Below are 15,639 nucleotides of genomic sequence, written 5' to 3' on the forward strand. Positions count from 1 at the left end.
TGGGCCCGGGGTCAGCGCGGCCCCCCGCGGTGCGAGGCGCTGCACAGGGGGCAGATTCCCGCCGCTGGGGGGCGCTGTGGCGGGAGGTTCACCCATCCCGGCGGGCGCCGCGCTTCCAGGCAGACGCTCTGGCCCGCCCCTCTCGGCGGTGCGGTCTCGCTGGGCCGCGGCTGACGTTGGACAACAAAGATGGCGGCCGGGAGCAGCAACTACTGGGAAGGCGAGTGGGGCCTGGGGGTGGCGGGGACGGGGCGGCTGAGCGCCGCGGGGCTCTCCTAGGGCACGGTCCGGCCGGGACCGCTGCCGGGGCTCTCTCTGGACTGGCGGTACCCCCGCCGGCCCCTCAGCCATGAGGCGGCGGCTCCCGGCCGAGCCCCGCCGCGGGAGGACCCGCACTGAGGGAGGCGCCACCCGGCGCTGGGCCCTCCCGGCCGTGTGGGCCAGGGCCTGTGCGTGGGTGTTCAGCCGTGCCCTCGCCGTCAGCGCGGGTGCTGCCCCGTCTGTGCGGGCCCCCGCTCTCTGGGGGGTTCCCCTCGGTGGGGCGGGGGGTGCCGGCTCTGCTGGGAGGCGACCCCCGAAAACGCGCCCCCCCAGGCCTGGGGCCCCCGCGCTGGTCTGTGACTTGTCCCCCGCTCTTGGCCGCCCCGTGCAGATCTCAGGAAGCAGGCGAGGCAGCTGGAGAACGAGCTGGACCTCAAACTGGTCTCCTTCAGCAAACTCTGCACCAGCTACAGCAGCACCCGAGACGGAAGGCGCGACAGGTATAGGTACTAGCCCATTTCTTTACGTTTTAAACGCTGCTCCTGGTCCTCGGTTCTTTTTTATCATTTACTTGGTGCTAGTTCCACCTGTGGCTTTTACGCTTAGCCTCTTAAGAAGTTGGTTTTGGCATTTCTTGGTGCTGTGACACTGCTGTTGCTCTTGATGCGATATTGAGTGATACTGGCACATGAGTCAGGTGTGTGGGCTGTGGTGGAGCATATATATCACCAAGGGAAGCTGAATTTAAACTTCAGTCTGTAACTGTGGGGTTAACATGTGAACCAATGATAGGGCTTTTTAATGTTTGCTACGTTGGCTGATTTTCCAGTTTTTCTTGTGTATTTAACTAGCAGGAGGTTTTCAGGGATTTCAGGATGAGGGGACTTTAGCCTTACGCCTCCCAGGTGGGCTGGCGTGGTATTTGTGATCCCTGTTTTGATATTAAGGGAACTGGAGCGATGAGCAGCTGTGACTGATTCAAGGTTGGACCAGGGGACTAGCCCTTGGCTACCTGTTTCTTCCTGGCTTTCTCGTAAGATGAGTAGTAATGGTAATATAGATATATATATGTATATGAACCAGATAAATACATACATATGTCCGTATATACAAATACTTTTTGTTCACTTTAGGCAGATTCACATTTGACTCAAGAATTAATGTGATAAAACTTTTTGAGTCTAGTTTATGGGCTGGAGTTGAGGTCTTCCCTGCAGTTCCACAGCACTAATTATCAACTTCTCTGTCCCTGTGCACAACCTTTAAAAACTGCCATTCTTTCCTTACTAACTGTGGGTGCCAACACTCTGTATCAGCTGTGAGTGTGACTACTGTATGTATGTATGTTAATATTTTTACTTATCTCATTATTGAATCCATTTTGAATGTTTTCCATGAATTTCTGGTTCTGGAAGCCTGGAAACACCTCAAGAATAATCATGTTACCCATGGATCAGAGTCCTAGTCTCTTATTTCTGGCTCTGTGCTGTTACTTGCTATGTAATCTAATTGTTTTAATTATTTTTGCCATTCTATGCAAAAATTACTTGTCTTACTCTACTTATGGTAGATTATGAAAGCAATGAGTAGTCTCTGAAAGGTATTAGTTGTCATACTTCTGCAGGTTGGCATACCCTGTGTTGTGCTTCTGTTGCTTAGATATGACTTTTCACTGTGGTTTTTTTTTAATCTTTAAAGGCATATAGGGAAAGTATACTGTATGAAACTGTAATTGTAATAAATTGTGTGGTTTGTATTGCTCTGTGTGACACTTGACTGCTTTAATAGGTCAGTGGGTTGCCCTGACTCTGTGTTATTAACGTGTAATTATGTAGTTGGTTTAACATGCTAATAGTGCAGTGCTCTGTCCTGCCAATAAATAAATAAATTGAGCGTAAAAGTTTGGGAGAGAAGGGCATTGGTACTAGACACATGCTGGTAGTAGACAAGTTTTTGGTGTCAGGCATGTCTTGGAAGATATGGAGAGGCTATATTTCCGCCATGTGATACTATGTCGTTAGCTCATATAAGAGTTAAAGGCATGTATGATAGGAAAATGTAATTTTTCTGAGTTTAATTCATATCTCTGGGAAACCTGAGTAGTGGAGTTTGCTAACACCTAACACTAGTGTTTCTTATTTCTTGCATTTGTGAAAAGATGATGTGTTTTGCAGTAACTGCTCCTCCTCTTTTTTTTCCTTAGTTCTGACACAACTCCTCTCTTAAATGGATCAAGCCAGGACAGAATGTTTGAGACCATGGCTGTGGAGATTGAACAACTTCTGGGAAAGGTAACTCAAGTTACTGTGGGTTTACTTCAGCATCTAGGTAATACTGCGGTACAAGTTTCTGTGATGAATGTTAGGAAATACTAGTGTGGGTGTTAGGTGAGTGTTTCTGTACATATGCACCTGTCATTAAAGCTGCTCCTTCAAATTATGCGTTGTAACTTTCTTGCAAGAATAAGCTGTTTCATGTTTTTGAGTTGTTTTTTCTTCCTCTAGCTTACTGGAATAAATGACAAAATGGCAGAATACACAAATAGTGCAGGAGTCCCGTCCCTGAATGCTGCGCTGATGCATACGTTACAGCGTCACAGAGACATATTGCAGGTAACAAACACATGTCCTCCTTGCTTTTATTTTGTTGAGTTGTTTGGAATAATTAGTAGCAGTGCTGGTATCACAGCATGTTTTAATGTCTTGCCAGAAGATTTAAATGCCACCGATCCCATCTCACTTTCCTTCTCTTCAGACACCGCAATTAGTGAACTTGAGTTGAAAAAATAGCATTTTTTATGTCACACTGGTGACTAGTACCTAACTAAGAACAGTAAAGCGTGCTATCTTATTGTGTAGGTGTGTTTTATATAGCAGAAGGGGAAAGTTACTGTAATAAATTACCTTGTCTGTGTGGTCTGTCACGTAGCAACATGAGAGGGAACATCACGCTTAAGAAAATAACAGTTGTAAAACCATCTAAACTGCTAAAAGTAGTTGAAGGAAATGTGAAGGCCAAAGCTGATAATTAGTGTTATAAATCAACCATGCTTCAAGCTGGTGATGCTTTTGTGGCATAGTAATGTTAAAAATGCATGTTTTAGTTGGCTGGTCATGTACAGTTTCATTATCTGTTTTGTGTCTGTGCAATACACAATGTAAAAAGCATAGTGTTTTGTACAGGCCATAGCATTTATATGAAAAAGAATTTTTACAATGGTTTTGGTTCCCAGTTAAATTGGTTTTTGAGAAGTATTAGCTGCCTAAGTGTTTTCAGATGTAAAATTGCAACGTCAACATTAAAAAATAAATTAAGAAGTCTTCATTGTTCAGAAAAGACTTTTTTTTCATCTGGTGTAACTTAAATAAATCCAAGAACATCTTTACCACAGCGAATAAGCAGGTTTTACTAGGGTTTCTGATTCAACCAGTGATGGGAAATTCTAACACAAAATGGTAATTAATCAGAAAGGTGAAAATATATGTGATTGGGGAGGAATTACAATGGATTTCCCTCTGTGACTTTAGCTGTAGCTATCAAAAGTTAGCAACTCCTGTAAAAGCAGTGAGGTTTAAGAATACTTTGCATTAACTTCCAAGCATTTTTTATGTTCATTTCATAAGTTGTTCTGCACTATGTATTAGAGAACAGTTAACATTTTAAAAGGTGGTTGCATCTTACGTGAGTGTATTATGGTGTTAAATTGATCTCAGAATCCTAATTTTGGAATAATTGTGTTATTACAGGATTATACGCACGAATTCCACAAAACCAAAGCGAACTTCTTAGCAATACGAGAAAGGGAGAATCTGTTGGGATCAGTACGAAAAGATATTGAGTAAGTTGTATTGTTTGTTATAGCAACGGGATGGGACTGTCCTCTGAGGGAGGAGGTGGAAACCCACCTGTAGGAGAATACTCAGCACAGCTTATTCATCTGTGCTCAGCATACAGCAAAAAAAGTTACTGCTTGAATTCACAGCTCTTACCGAGATTATGTTTTCTTTTGTCGTTGGGTTTTAGATCATATAAAAGTGGGTCTGGCGTGAATAATAGAAGAACAGAACTATTCCTGAAGGAACACGAACACCTTCGAAAGTAGGTGTCATTTGTTACTTATGTTGGAGGTGCCTAACTTTTCTGGAGGGTGAAACATTCTTAATTTCAAGTATGTGTGAAAGCGTTGTTTGTAGATACATATGTCTGCAATGAATGCCTTGCATAATCTATCCTGTGACAGTGCTGCTACTTACGCAGCTGGGGAAACATTTAGTGCTGCTGACTGTGCAGTACATATAGTAGGTAGTACTCATGGTAGTTTTCAGTGATTTTGACTTTTGGATCTTGCCAACACTAAGTGATATCTGTGTATTGTCTTCAGTGGGCTTTTGCAATTCACTTGTGACTCACACATGGTGCTTGGCATCCTGTCATAAGTAGATGCCTGTATGGTATACTGACTGGGATAAGGGTTAAAAAGCAAAACAGAAAGTCCCACTGGCTTAGCTGTTCTTCCCCTTCTTTTATTCGTCAGTCAGACAGAAGAACCTTTCTTTCCTTTTGTCTTTACTGGGTAAGTGGGAAAGGGGATGGACGAGACTAATCCCAAAATTACCCGTGCACTTAAATATTTGCCAGTTGATCGTAGTTTATTGGCTGAGATAACAAGCAAAATGGAAAGCACTTTCTTCTTATTCCAGTTGCAGAAAGGGCGTTAGATTATGAGTAGCTGCCTTGTGCGTTCCTGGTTCAGCAAAAGCAGCACACTCGGGTAGAAGAGCGCTGGAAGGTTCATGTTTAAATTTTAGGTAGTTACGAAGTAGCACTGATTTTCCTGCCTCTGTGTTGACTGTAGTCATGCTACGCATCAGTCTTGCACAAGAGGGCAGGCTTTCACTTGAAATAAATAAATAAAAAATTTACCTGTGGCTTTTTCAAATGTGCTTTCTTAAAGAGAACTTAAACTTCTATCTAGAACTGCATAAAAAGCTTTTACAGGAAATTAAAACCAAATTTTTTGATTGTGGCTTACCACCACTTCATCCTCAATTTTCTTTGGTATCTTTAAAACTTAGAAATTAATTGATTTAAAGCTTGAATTACAACTTTTGTTAGGTTGAATTTATTAATAAACATACATGATCAGGAAATGTAAAGTTTCTGGGAAAAAAACCTTAATCTTACTGTTATGGAGGTGAATGTTACCTGAAATGTTGTGCTTTGAAGCATCACTGTCAGTTAATCTGAGTAAACCTGATTCTTTCTAGATGTTGTGTTTGGGGTTTGTGGTTTGCTTTGGTTTTTTTGTTGGGGGGTGGTAAATACTTTTATGCATTTGGCATTTTGTTAAAGAAGGCTACGTTATTTCTGGAGTGGTAAAATATACTTCTAAGAAACTGACATTCCTCTGAGTGAGCTGTTTTGAAAAGCTTGAAACAATGAAAAGAGGAAAACTTAAACCATTTTGTAAACATAATCTGGCAGATATCTTCAGAATTTGAGCCTAGTGTTTGTTGAGGCATTGATTGCTTTGATCTCTTTAAACATGCTAAACTCTCCAATACGTTTTTAGGTTAAAATTGCATGAGAAATACAGTTAAATAAGGCACTCTCAGGAGCAGTTAAATCATCTTCTAGATGATTATTTGAAATTGTGAAGTATTAAAAGAAAAAAACCCCATGACACTGAGAATAAGAAAACAAGAAGTAAGTGTGAGTTGGGAATCTTTAGGAAACAGGGCTAGAACTAATCATGGAATACTACTGCAAGGTAGAGATAACTCTAAGGTGTATGAAGAAATCTGGTGTAGAAGTAGAAGACAACCTTGGCGAGGAATCAAAGCTTGCAAGAAATTGAAAACTTTTGAATTGAGAATCAGTAAGAGATACTGGCAGAGGAAATTATTAAAGAGTTTCAACATATTTGTCTTCAGAGAAAGCAGTTAACGAGCTATTAATGCCAAAAAGCTGTAAAAGCTAGCAAAAGAAATCACCAAGAGCTGGCAGATTACACGAAACATACTCCTAGGATAAGCTGACAAACTTTGTGTGATTTGATGCTGAATATTTGCAGTGGAGTAAACCATGGTGCTAGATTGATGGAACTACGTGATGAATGTATATACCTCGGCACAAAGACACAACAGTAAAAATACCAATGTATTTTTAGCAAAGTTGTGAAACCTGTGAATAGAGCTTGAAAAATGGAGATGGGAACGTAAACTTTGCAAGTGTATTATTATATGCTGCAAAGTAATGAAATTACAGTGCAGGCGTTATATATTTGTATCAAATATTAGAGCGTTCACTTGGTCTTGACCCTTCTTAATTTATGGTATTAAGTACTTTAACCTATTACATATTTATTCCATGATCTGATAATGGAGAGTGTATGAGCTATTACCCCACTACGGAGTACCAGACTTGTCTGTCAGCCTTTTTCTTTGTGCATGACCATGTGGAACAGGATAAGCGGAAACTTGAATTTACTTTTGGCGGCGTTTTCCGTGAATGCTCTTTAAAAAGCCTGCTGGCAGCCCTAGGCAGTATTGTTTATGGTGGTACCTCACTTGGGAGTAAGAAGACTGGAGCCAGAAACCTCTTATCTGGAAGGGACTTTGGAGAGAAGCTGAACCTCTGCCTTTTTCTTTTTCTGTCATATTGTGAATGTCACTTGTTCTGGAAGAAAAACGAAGGAGAATCTGTCTGAATTTTACATGTGAAGGTAATTGTAAAAAAGGAGGGAAAGTAAAAAAATCTGCAAGTACAGAATTTTGATGAATAAAAGGATCCAACTTATATTAAGCACCAAGGGGATTGCAACAGCTGAAGCACTGTGCAAACCCTAGCATTGCCTGTAATACATAAACCTGCTATCCATTAAGCCATGAGGATCGTGCATCCATTTGGATTCACCACACTGGGTGGGGCTGGCTGCTGTGTCAGTGCTGCTGGCACGAGTCTGTTGTGCACTTTCACGTTAGGATCACAGTGCTGCCAGGGCAGCGCTCGGGCTGGGGCATGCGGGGCTCCGCGCTGCTGCACCCCTGTTCTGGGAGGCTTGGAGAAAGCATATTGTGGTGTTCTCTTTTCAGCTGAAAGCTTTGCTGCTGGTTCAATTCATTCTATAAATCAGTTGATTCTGAGCTTTATTGGGAAAGGAGGTTTGTCAAGAAATGTTATTGACTGTGGATAGGAGGCGTAAAGTTTCCAAGTTGCTCAGTTTCTTCCTTAACTTCTATACAGATAATTCAAGGATAGTTTTACCTACCTCTGGAGAGAATTTTTTAATAAAAGTTTTAACACCTGTTAATTAAAATGAGGCTGGAAGACAGGTATTGTCAAATATCAATGCCCTGTTAATATTTTTACCTAATACCTCAGATCTTTTGGCATGTCAGATGCTTAAAGTACCACCAAATCTGGCATGGTCATGGTTGCAATTGATTTTTGAATGCTTGTTTTCTTGGGTCTGTGCCATTCACTAAAGGTGTTTTTCTCATCTGTTCTGTTCATATGCTTTTGGCTAGGGAGGTAAACAAGTCATCCTTTTTCTTGTAATACTGTTTTCCATCTAAAGAAGACAATTTTGATGAATAGATCTAGCTTAGCATTTTAAAAACTGTTCTGAAAAGTGCTGCCTCAGAGGAAAGAGTCCTGTGAACTTAGTGTTTGCCCTGAGAAATTCTGCAGTTACTGGTGAGTTATAGTCTTTAAGTCAGCAAAGAAGGGACTAATGTGTTTGATTAAATTTGCAATATCGCATCTGTATGCAAGTGAAAATTTCCCTCGTGTTAGTACCTGCATTGTCTGTGAATCACATCATATCAGGTGATACCAATGAATTTGTGTAAAAATTGATGAAAGCTTCCAAGGTTTAGATAGAAATTAGAGATTTTATTTTCTATGATGAATTCCTTGTAAAACTAGTGAAAACTAGACTGCTTAGACCGCTTGTCCTTTTCCAAAAGAAGTGGCTGGTGGTGAAGCAGGTGCTGGTGCAGATACCATTAGCTGTGTTTATCTGGTAAAAACATTTTCAGCTGAAGAGTATCAGGTGTGAGTGATGCAGGTAGACAAGATGAACCTGCTCAAAGTGTTCAGGCTAGCTGAGGGCTTGAAACACCCCTGTGTGCCTTTGTTTAGCATTGGGAACAGGGTAGGGGTACCAGAGTAGGTGGATGAGAAACTTTGAAGGAGGAAAGGAGAGCAAACAAATCAGAGGGATGTGTTCTGGGTGTGGAAGAGAAAAGAAGAGTAAGAGAAGTGAGCAAAAGAAATAACGGGAATCTGCAGCAGTTGTGTAATGGTGCCATTAATAATACATACCTGATTCATGGAAATAATTAGGATAAATTAATGTTTGTGCAGTACTTCATGTATGTGAAGTACTCTGGAGTACTAAGTATTTTTATTACTATTATTATAGCATTTAATTTTTCAGCAGAACTATTTCAAATTTCCTGTTGTTGTTTGGGCAGAAATGGCCACATTCAGTAGAGAATAATCACCGGGAAACTGCTTTCAAACTTTGTTCGTAATACAGTCCAGATCTTAATAGAGGGGGTGACTTATTGACTGTTTTTCCTCTAAATACTGATGTTGCTTACAAATTTTCACTTCAGTACTGATTTACACAGAAAAGTCAGCCTAATGAGATGCAGAGACATCTTGCAGAGTTTTTGATTACAGGTGTGTTGATTTTCTGAGTGAAAAGCTACCAGTTTTCTGCCTTAATTTAATTTCCTTTTCTTTCATTATCCTGGTTCTCTGCATTGCACACTGATTTACATTCACTGTGCTGTTGGTGCACAGGTTCCTGTGGATTTCAGTGGACCTTCAGTACTGGATTAAAACCAGGGAATTGCTGTTGTCTCCCCATCCATCCGCTCCCTTGCCTCCAGTTGCAGGGGGAGGACAGGCAGATGCCTGAGCAGTAACTGCTCCGGCTGACACATTGTTTGCCACTGCATCTCCTTCATCTTCTCTTGGAAAGAAAGAGACTGTAGAAAAAACAGCTAATTCACCAATTCTTTTTGCCTTCCCAAGGTGGTTGGGGAAACAGCAGGGAGGGAGGAGTGTGATGAGCATCTTCCCTGGGTGCCTGCTGGCTGCCTGCTCTGCAGTCTCAGAACTGCTGAGTTCCACTTTAGTCAAGCCCAGTAAGGTGTTTTTTTTTTTTTCTTTTTTAATTGCAAAGCTCGCCTGTAAATTAAACTTGGTGGTTGTTTGTGTCAAAGCAGAATGCAGTGTTCTTGTTGCTCCGTTCTCTTAATTTAAACACAGATTTTAACTGAAGCAGCACTTGATAATGAGTAATATTATTTGTTTTGTAGCAGTTATGAAAAAAAAACAGATCTGCTCTGAAGGGACAATACATGCTCTCCACGGCCTTCGTTTGGACTGTTTGCCAAGAAGCACCGAGTACGATTTAATTTGGCGACAGAGTTGCTGTGCAGTAGTGATGGAAGGCTGCAGCACTCTGTCTGTTAAGTGGAAGACACAGTGCAAGGAGAGATTGTGTGATCTAGGTTAAAATGTTTCTCTGCTGGCCATTAATTGCAAGAGCTCTGGCAATGGTGTGTCACTATGTTCCCAAATACTGTTGACTTTCTTCATTTCTGGAGTAAGGAAGTTTGGGAAACTATTGCATTAAAAGTGTGACCTGGTGCCTCAGCTAGCCTGTCAGGATGACTGTGGGAATTACCTTGCTGACTGGCTTACCATTTAAAGTCCGTAACACAGACTTTTTGGGAGCAGCAGCGCATATAAAATGGTTTTCAAAGAAGGGATTTTAACAAAGCAGGATTTTTGGTATCGCAAAAGCTTACTTAAAGATGCACAACAACATGTGCTGTAATCCTGTTTCAAAATATGATTCTATTTTTTCTTTCTGCTCTGTCTCCTATTGCCGTAGAGTTTTCTCAATTGCAGTTATGCATCAGGGAGTCCTTTCTTTAGCCTAACCTCTGCATGGGATTGAACAAATTTTACCTCCAGGCCTGCTGGCAGAACCTCTGTCTCTTGAAGATGCATGGCAGAACGACTCAAAGCCACTTCATAAGTGGCTGCATCAGCTCCCCTTTAACAGTCCCAGACTGAATACAAACATAATCATGTACTTAACTGCAACACCAGACTGAGCACAACTTATCTGTTTTCTCATTTTAATAGTAAATACTGCTCAATGAGGGAGACAATTCATGTCTTCTGGAAAAAAAGAAGCTTCGCTGCTTGTTATGTGACTAATTATGTGACTGCATGAGCAACTTATTGAAGTAGTTTAATGATAATTTGGGGAGGTTCAAAGCTTGCAGGCAATGAAGAAAGATGCTCTCCTGGGTATTGTTATTATTTATAAATAACTTAATAAAAGAACATGAAAATCATCCAAGCACTTCAGGATTTAAAAGAGGTTCTACCTTTAAAAATAGCTTGAGCTTCATTAGAGTTAAGTCAACTAGTGCTTTTCATCTTCCTGTGCTCTATTTAGGACTTAAAAAACCAAACCTACCCCAAAACACTAAACCAAATGTTATATTCCTCTCACAAGGTTTATTTGCATGCTTTCCTTATAGTTTGGTTTGAAAAATACTGTAATCAGTGATTTCCCTGACATTGATGACCGTTGTGGTATTTTTATACCTCAGTATGTCTAAAATGAATGATATTTGAAGAAAGGCGGGGGGGACAGGGCACACCAAACAAACGAAAAAAAAACAACAAACCCACCACACACACGCACAAAATTTAATCTGGGACTTCCTTTTTAACTTCCAGTACAAAATTGCATTATCCAGGTGACAAAGGATGGGGTCACACAGGTGTTAGCGCTAAACCTCAAACTCATTGTTTGCTTTTCATCTGTATAAAATGTGAAGGTTTATGCATGAACTTCAATGTACCCACTGGGAAAGAGGCTACCGAAACTATCCTAGGTCTTTATGGCTCTCTGCAGAAACTGAGGAACAAACCCTCACAATGTAGTGTGAAAGATTGCTTGAATGTGTCACGGAAGAAGAGTGACTGGGACTAAAACTCAGCTCTGGTTCTTGGTTCTGGGCTTTACCTCAGGAGCAACACTATGCCCTTGATTTGGGGAGAGGGAGGGATGTAAAACCAGACTTCAGACTTCAGAGCTCTGTGTTTGCTTCTGAAGTTTCTTGCTCGTTTCAGAAATAAACAAGTCAGTGCATGTTTTATTTGTTTTTAGCTTTCCTTTCAACACCATTTCTTAACTAGGACAGCTTCCCAGCCCCCCCACCCCAAGGTCTGTATTGAAATTAGGACTTTGACAAGTACTGAAATCCTTCTTACATGGGTTGGTTTGGAAAAGTAGGTGCATCTTTTGAACAGAATCAACGATTATGGAGTTTGATAGAACTTTTGTGGAATCTGAGAATCACTTACTCTAATGAGGCATGTCTTTTTTTTTTTGTCAGTGTGGCTGTGTACTTCATTCTTCTTTAAGGTCAGAAGTGCTTGCTCATTATTTGCTATTGGAACCTCCAGTAAAAACAAGCTGTTGAATTTCATTTGGTGTGTATGGATATGTTAAATAGTGATTATTTCCATTTTTCTCAAATGCGGAGTGTACCTGTGGAAAGTTATCACGTTACTGTATAAATATCATTCTTGAGTTTATTTAATTTGAACTTCAGTACTAATGCATCAGAATGAGGTTCTTATCATTCTTGGCTGCTGAATGGTAGGCGATGCAGATATCTTAGTGTGTTGCTTTACCAGTGGTTTGATAAAAAGCATCGACTACCATCTGCTGAGGATAGATACTTTCTATCAAATCTATGATGGGAAGCAGAACTAGATCCAAATTCCCACTAAAGCATGCCTATTTTAGCCTGATAATTCAATTTTGCTTAGAACCTTTCAAGTACCTTAGTTTTGTTGTCAAGTGAAAGATGCAGAGTGCTTTCCTCTCACTTGAGAGGCTTGTTTATATTGAGTATAGTCGCACTTCTGGAAGAATGCATCTTGTTCAGTCTTAGATGAAAAGACAAGCCTAAAAACACAGTGAAATTGGGTCGCAAGAAAAATGTCGAGATCTTCACCTGCTAATGAAGTGCATCCTGAATTTGGATTGCAGCTGGTTTAAATGTGATGTGTGCTTTAAATTTTGAACCACAGGTGTTCATTATGTTGTATAGTTAACTATGCAGTTTTAAGAATCATTTTCTTAAACTTAATAAACAGGCAGGTAGATAGCTGTAACATTAGGTACTTCGACCAAATCCTGGATGAAAGCCATATAGCTTTCTACATCTACCCAACAAACCCTCAAAACCGCAGCAGGTGAAAATACAGTTAGGAAGCAGAATGCATTTCTATCAGTGTGTATTTTAGGTTTCATACTAAATTAAAATTGGGTTGTCATCCTAGGGATAACTCTCACTTCATTTCTGTGTTAGCTTCACTGGAAATGAAAAAGATATTAATTACAAAGTTGTTTATGTGATGGGGTTCTTCTGGAACACGTTCACTCTTTTTGGTTACTTTAGGAGTGTGTGAGTAGTAGTACAATTGTTTTAGCTTTGTCTACCTTTAGTCAGAAGCCACTGAGCTAGAAAAGTGGCACAGTCTGTTTTGTTACCGTGCAGGTGTCTTTGTTGTACGTTGTGCATATACCTTGTCTGTGTGTGCCCAACAAATCAGTAACGGTAGGTTGTCTTGGTAGATCTCTTTTTTCAACAGATCACTGTTGCATATCAAAGGCTGTGTTGCTTGGTTTTGAGTGTTTTTCCTTCTAGTTAGAGTTATGATCCAAATTATATGTTTTAAACCAGAGGAAATAATGAAAACGGCACTCCTGCTGAATGCTAGTTCTGCAGGCAGCATGTAAAATTTGAGGAAATGCCGATATAGTCCATTAGTAAGTTACTGGAATTGTTCTGACAGTTGTGGTTACTGATAATGACTTACTGTAAGGCCTGCCCTTCTCAGTTCATTTAACTTTGTTCCTATGGGTAATATGGAGCAATTATATGGGAGGGTCAATCTATCCAGGAACTTTCACAACCATGAATAGAGAGCCTCTAGAAACCTCATGATGTGGCTGGTGGTGCCATCCTGGCATTGGGTTTGTGCTTACTAATAGGCAACCAGCCGCTGCACTTCATTTGGACGATAGGAGCTGTTTTCATTTTAAGATTTTAACTGCATTCTTTGGGTAAACTGTATACTGCAGATTATTGGGAAGGCTCTTATTTCCATATAGATTTGCTTTAAAGGAAGAAGTATTGCTGTTGCTCGCCCTCTTGGGACCCTTAAACGTCAGGCACTCTCCCCAGTAGTCTTTTCTATTTGCCAAAGAGCTTTCTTGGCTAACTCCTCCTTTTGCAGAAACATTTCTTTCACTCTGTTGATAATTCCCAGACAAGTCCATGGAGTTCAGTGGAGGAGCAGACTGTACCCTTTGGAAATCCAGGAGAAACAACCTGTTGGTGTTCTCAGACCTGTGAAGGTAGATCACTGTGTTCAGGGATCTCCCCGCAAAGGGGAAGCACCCCTTGGTATTTGCTTACATCGGTTAAATTTTTCTTTATACTTGAGTTAAACTAACCTTTTCATTGGTTATGGTGCACATATAGACGTGTTTACAGATGTTAGGTAGCTGCAAAGAAGCTTATCTTATGTTACCTTATCTTAAGTTCAAATTGTTGGAATTGGTAAGCTGTCAAGCTACTTATTTAGTGATGGAGCTAGGAGTCTAATTTTTAGTGAATTTTATGTCATAGGATTTCGGGTTGGAGGGAGTAGTTTTCATCAGTTTATTTTCCTGGAAATCCTTTGGCAGATTCTTTCCTCTGGTGAAAAGCATGCCTCTTGCATGTTTTGTTTTGTTTTTTTTCTTTTCTTTCTCATATACAAAGTACGTGTAAACCATCTGGAAAGAAATTCAACACCAAATAACGTTGGCTAACTCCTGCCTAGAGCAATGGATTATGTTCCATGCCTTTCATTCTAGATTTAACAGACTGCTTGTATTGATTAAAAGCAATGTGATATCATGATGTTGCGCTTTTTTTCTTTTCCAACTGTTCCTCGTTCTTATTGGAAGTGATCGGTGTCAGACCCCCCAGTACAGTGATCTGCAGAAATAAGCTAGTTCGCTTGTTCAGAGTTTGTAGGTGTGATGTTTGTTGTTAATAACGTATTGCTCCTTTGGAGCAAATCTGTACGTTGACTTAATGCTCAAGTTTCTGCTGTTTTTTATGTTAATATTGTTGTGGGCTCTTATTTAATTTTTCCTACTGCAACAGAAAGTGTGAAAACATTGCATCTCCTTAGCATCCAGATTTATGCTTTAATTAACGTATAAAGGGAACCCACAAAAGACACAGTTTGTGTCGGTATTTGAACCTTTCTCTGCTTTCAGAATGGTTCCTGTGGGCAAACTGTTCATCCCTGAAAATGCCCATTTTACCTCACGTCTTTGGTTTTGGCCCACCAGGTCTTCTGCTGGCCATCACACACGTAAGATGTGTGCTTTGTAGCTGAATACATTCCCTTTCCTCCCTGTGCTGTTGCACTCTGTGCATTCAGACAGGTGCTACTTCTGCTTTTCGATGAAAACACAGGAGCCAGTTTGGTGGTGTCTGCAGCCCTCAATTATATAAATTTTCTCTCTTTGAGCGTTTTATACTCTAGGTATGTTTGTCTTGCCATGCTCTTGTGTTGGTTCTCAGTCAAGGAGTAGGCTTCTACACCAATTTTTGTCTTCATTAGCAATTGGAGAGACTGTCCAAACTAGCTAAGCAGCTCTGGTGGAATTCACTCTTTCTTTGACGCTAAGCTGAATCAAGCTTGAGACAAGTCTTACAAAATTGGGAATATCTTGGGTTTTTATCACAGAAAAAAAAGTGTTCTGCTTGACATTCTTCTACTTCAGCTTTTAAAGAGCTTAATGATCTGATTTTTTTAGATTGTAAGGTACGTTGATGGCAAGCAGGAAAGATGAGTTGGAGCTGGGGTTTTTTTTCGTGTGTGTGCACGGTGTTTCACTTGTGAGTTAGGAATGAGTATTATGATGGAAATAACTGTATAAGTCTGATTTTGCTTCATCATAATCTGTATTTTGTATTAGAGTATCAAGTATGTTTTGCAATATTTGCATTCTTGGAAGCTCCACGTTGCCTAGTGATCCAGGACTACGAAAATATGAAAGATTTATTGCAGGCAGTCTGAGAGAGCTGAGACTAGTGATTGATCTTGCAATTAGAGAAAGAACAAAGTAAAATTATTATTTCTGTAATTATTCTTTATGAAAGTAAGAAAATAGTTATCAAGTGCTGTATTAGTTTATTCTATAGGGTTTTTTCCTAATCCTTTTACATTATTATTTGTGATAATATTGCCCTTGAT

General features: G+C 40.3%; 1 protein-coding gene across 3 annotated transcripts in view; it reads left to right on the top strand.

The window, feature by feature from the left end:
- Positions 1 to 92: 92 nt before the first annotated feature.
- Positions 93 to 15,639, top strand: part of GOSR1 (golgi SNAP receptor complex member 1) — a 31,563-nt gene continuing 16,016 nt past the window's right edge. For 2 of the 3 annotated variants that reach the window (XM_055795669.1, XM_055795672.1), the window contains exons 1-6: positions 93 to 220; positions 653 to 767; positions 2,465 to 2,552; positions 2,766 to 2,873; positions 4,008 to 4,099; positions 4,285 to 4,359. In XM_055795669.1, coding sequence (XP_055651644.1) covers positions 190 to 220; positions 653 to 767; positions 2,465 to 2,552; positions 2,766 to 2,873; positions 4,008 to 4,099; positions 4,285 to 4,359 — 509 coding nt within the window. In that variant the 5' untranslated portion in view covers positions 93 to 189. The remainder of the gene's footprint in view (positions 221 to 652; positions 768 to 2,464; positions 2,553 to 2,765; positions 2,874 to 4,007; positions 4,100 to 4,284; positions 4,360 to 15,639) is intronic. The other variant, XM_055795670.1, reaches the window with a different exon arrangement.

Source organism: Falco peregrinus, chromosome 2 (genome assembly GCF_023634155.1).
Source record: "Falco peregrinus isolate bFalPer1 chromosome 2, bFalPer1.pri, whole genome shotgun sequence".
Taxonomy (NCBI): Eukaryota; Metazoa; Chordata; class Aves; order Falconiformes; family Falconidae; genus Falco; species Falco peregrinus.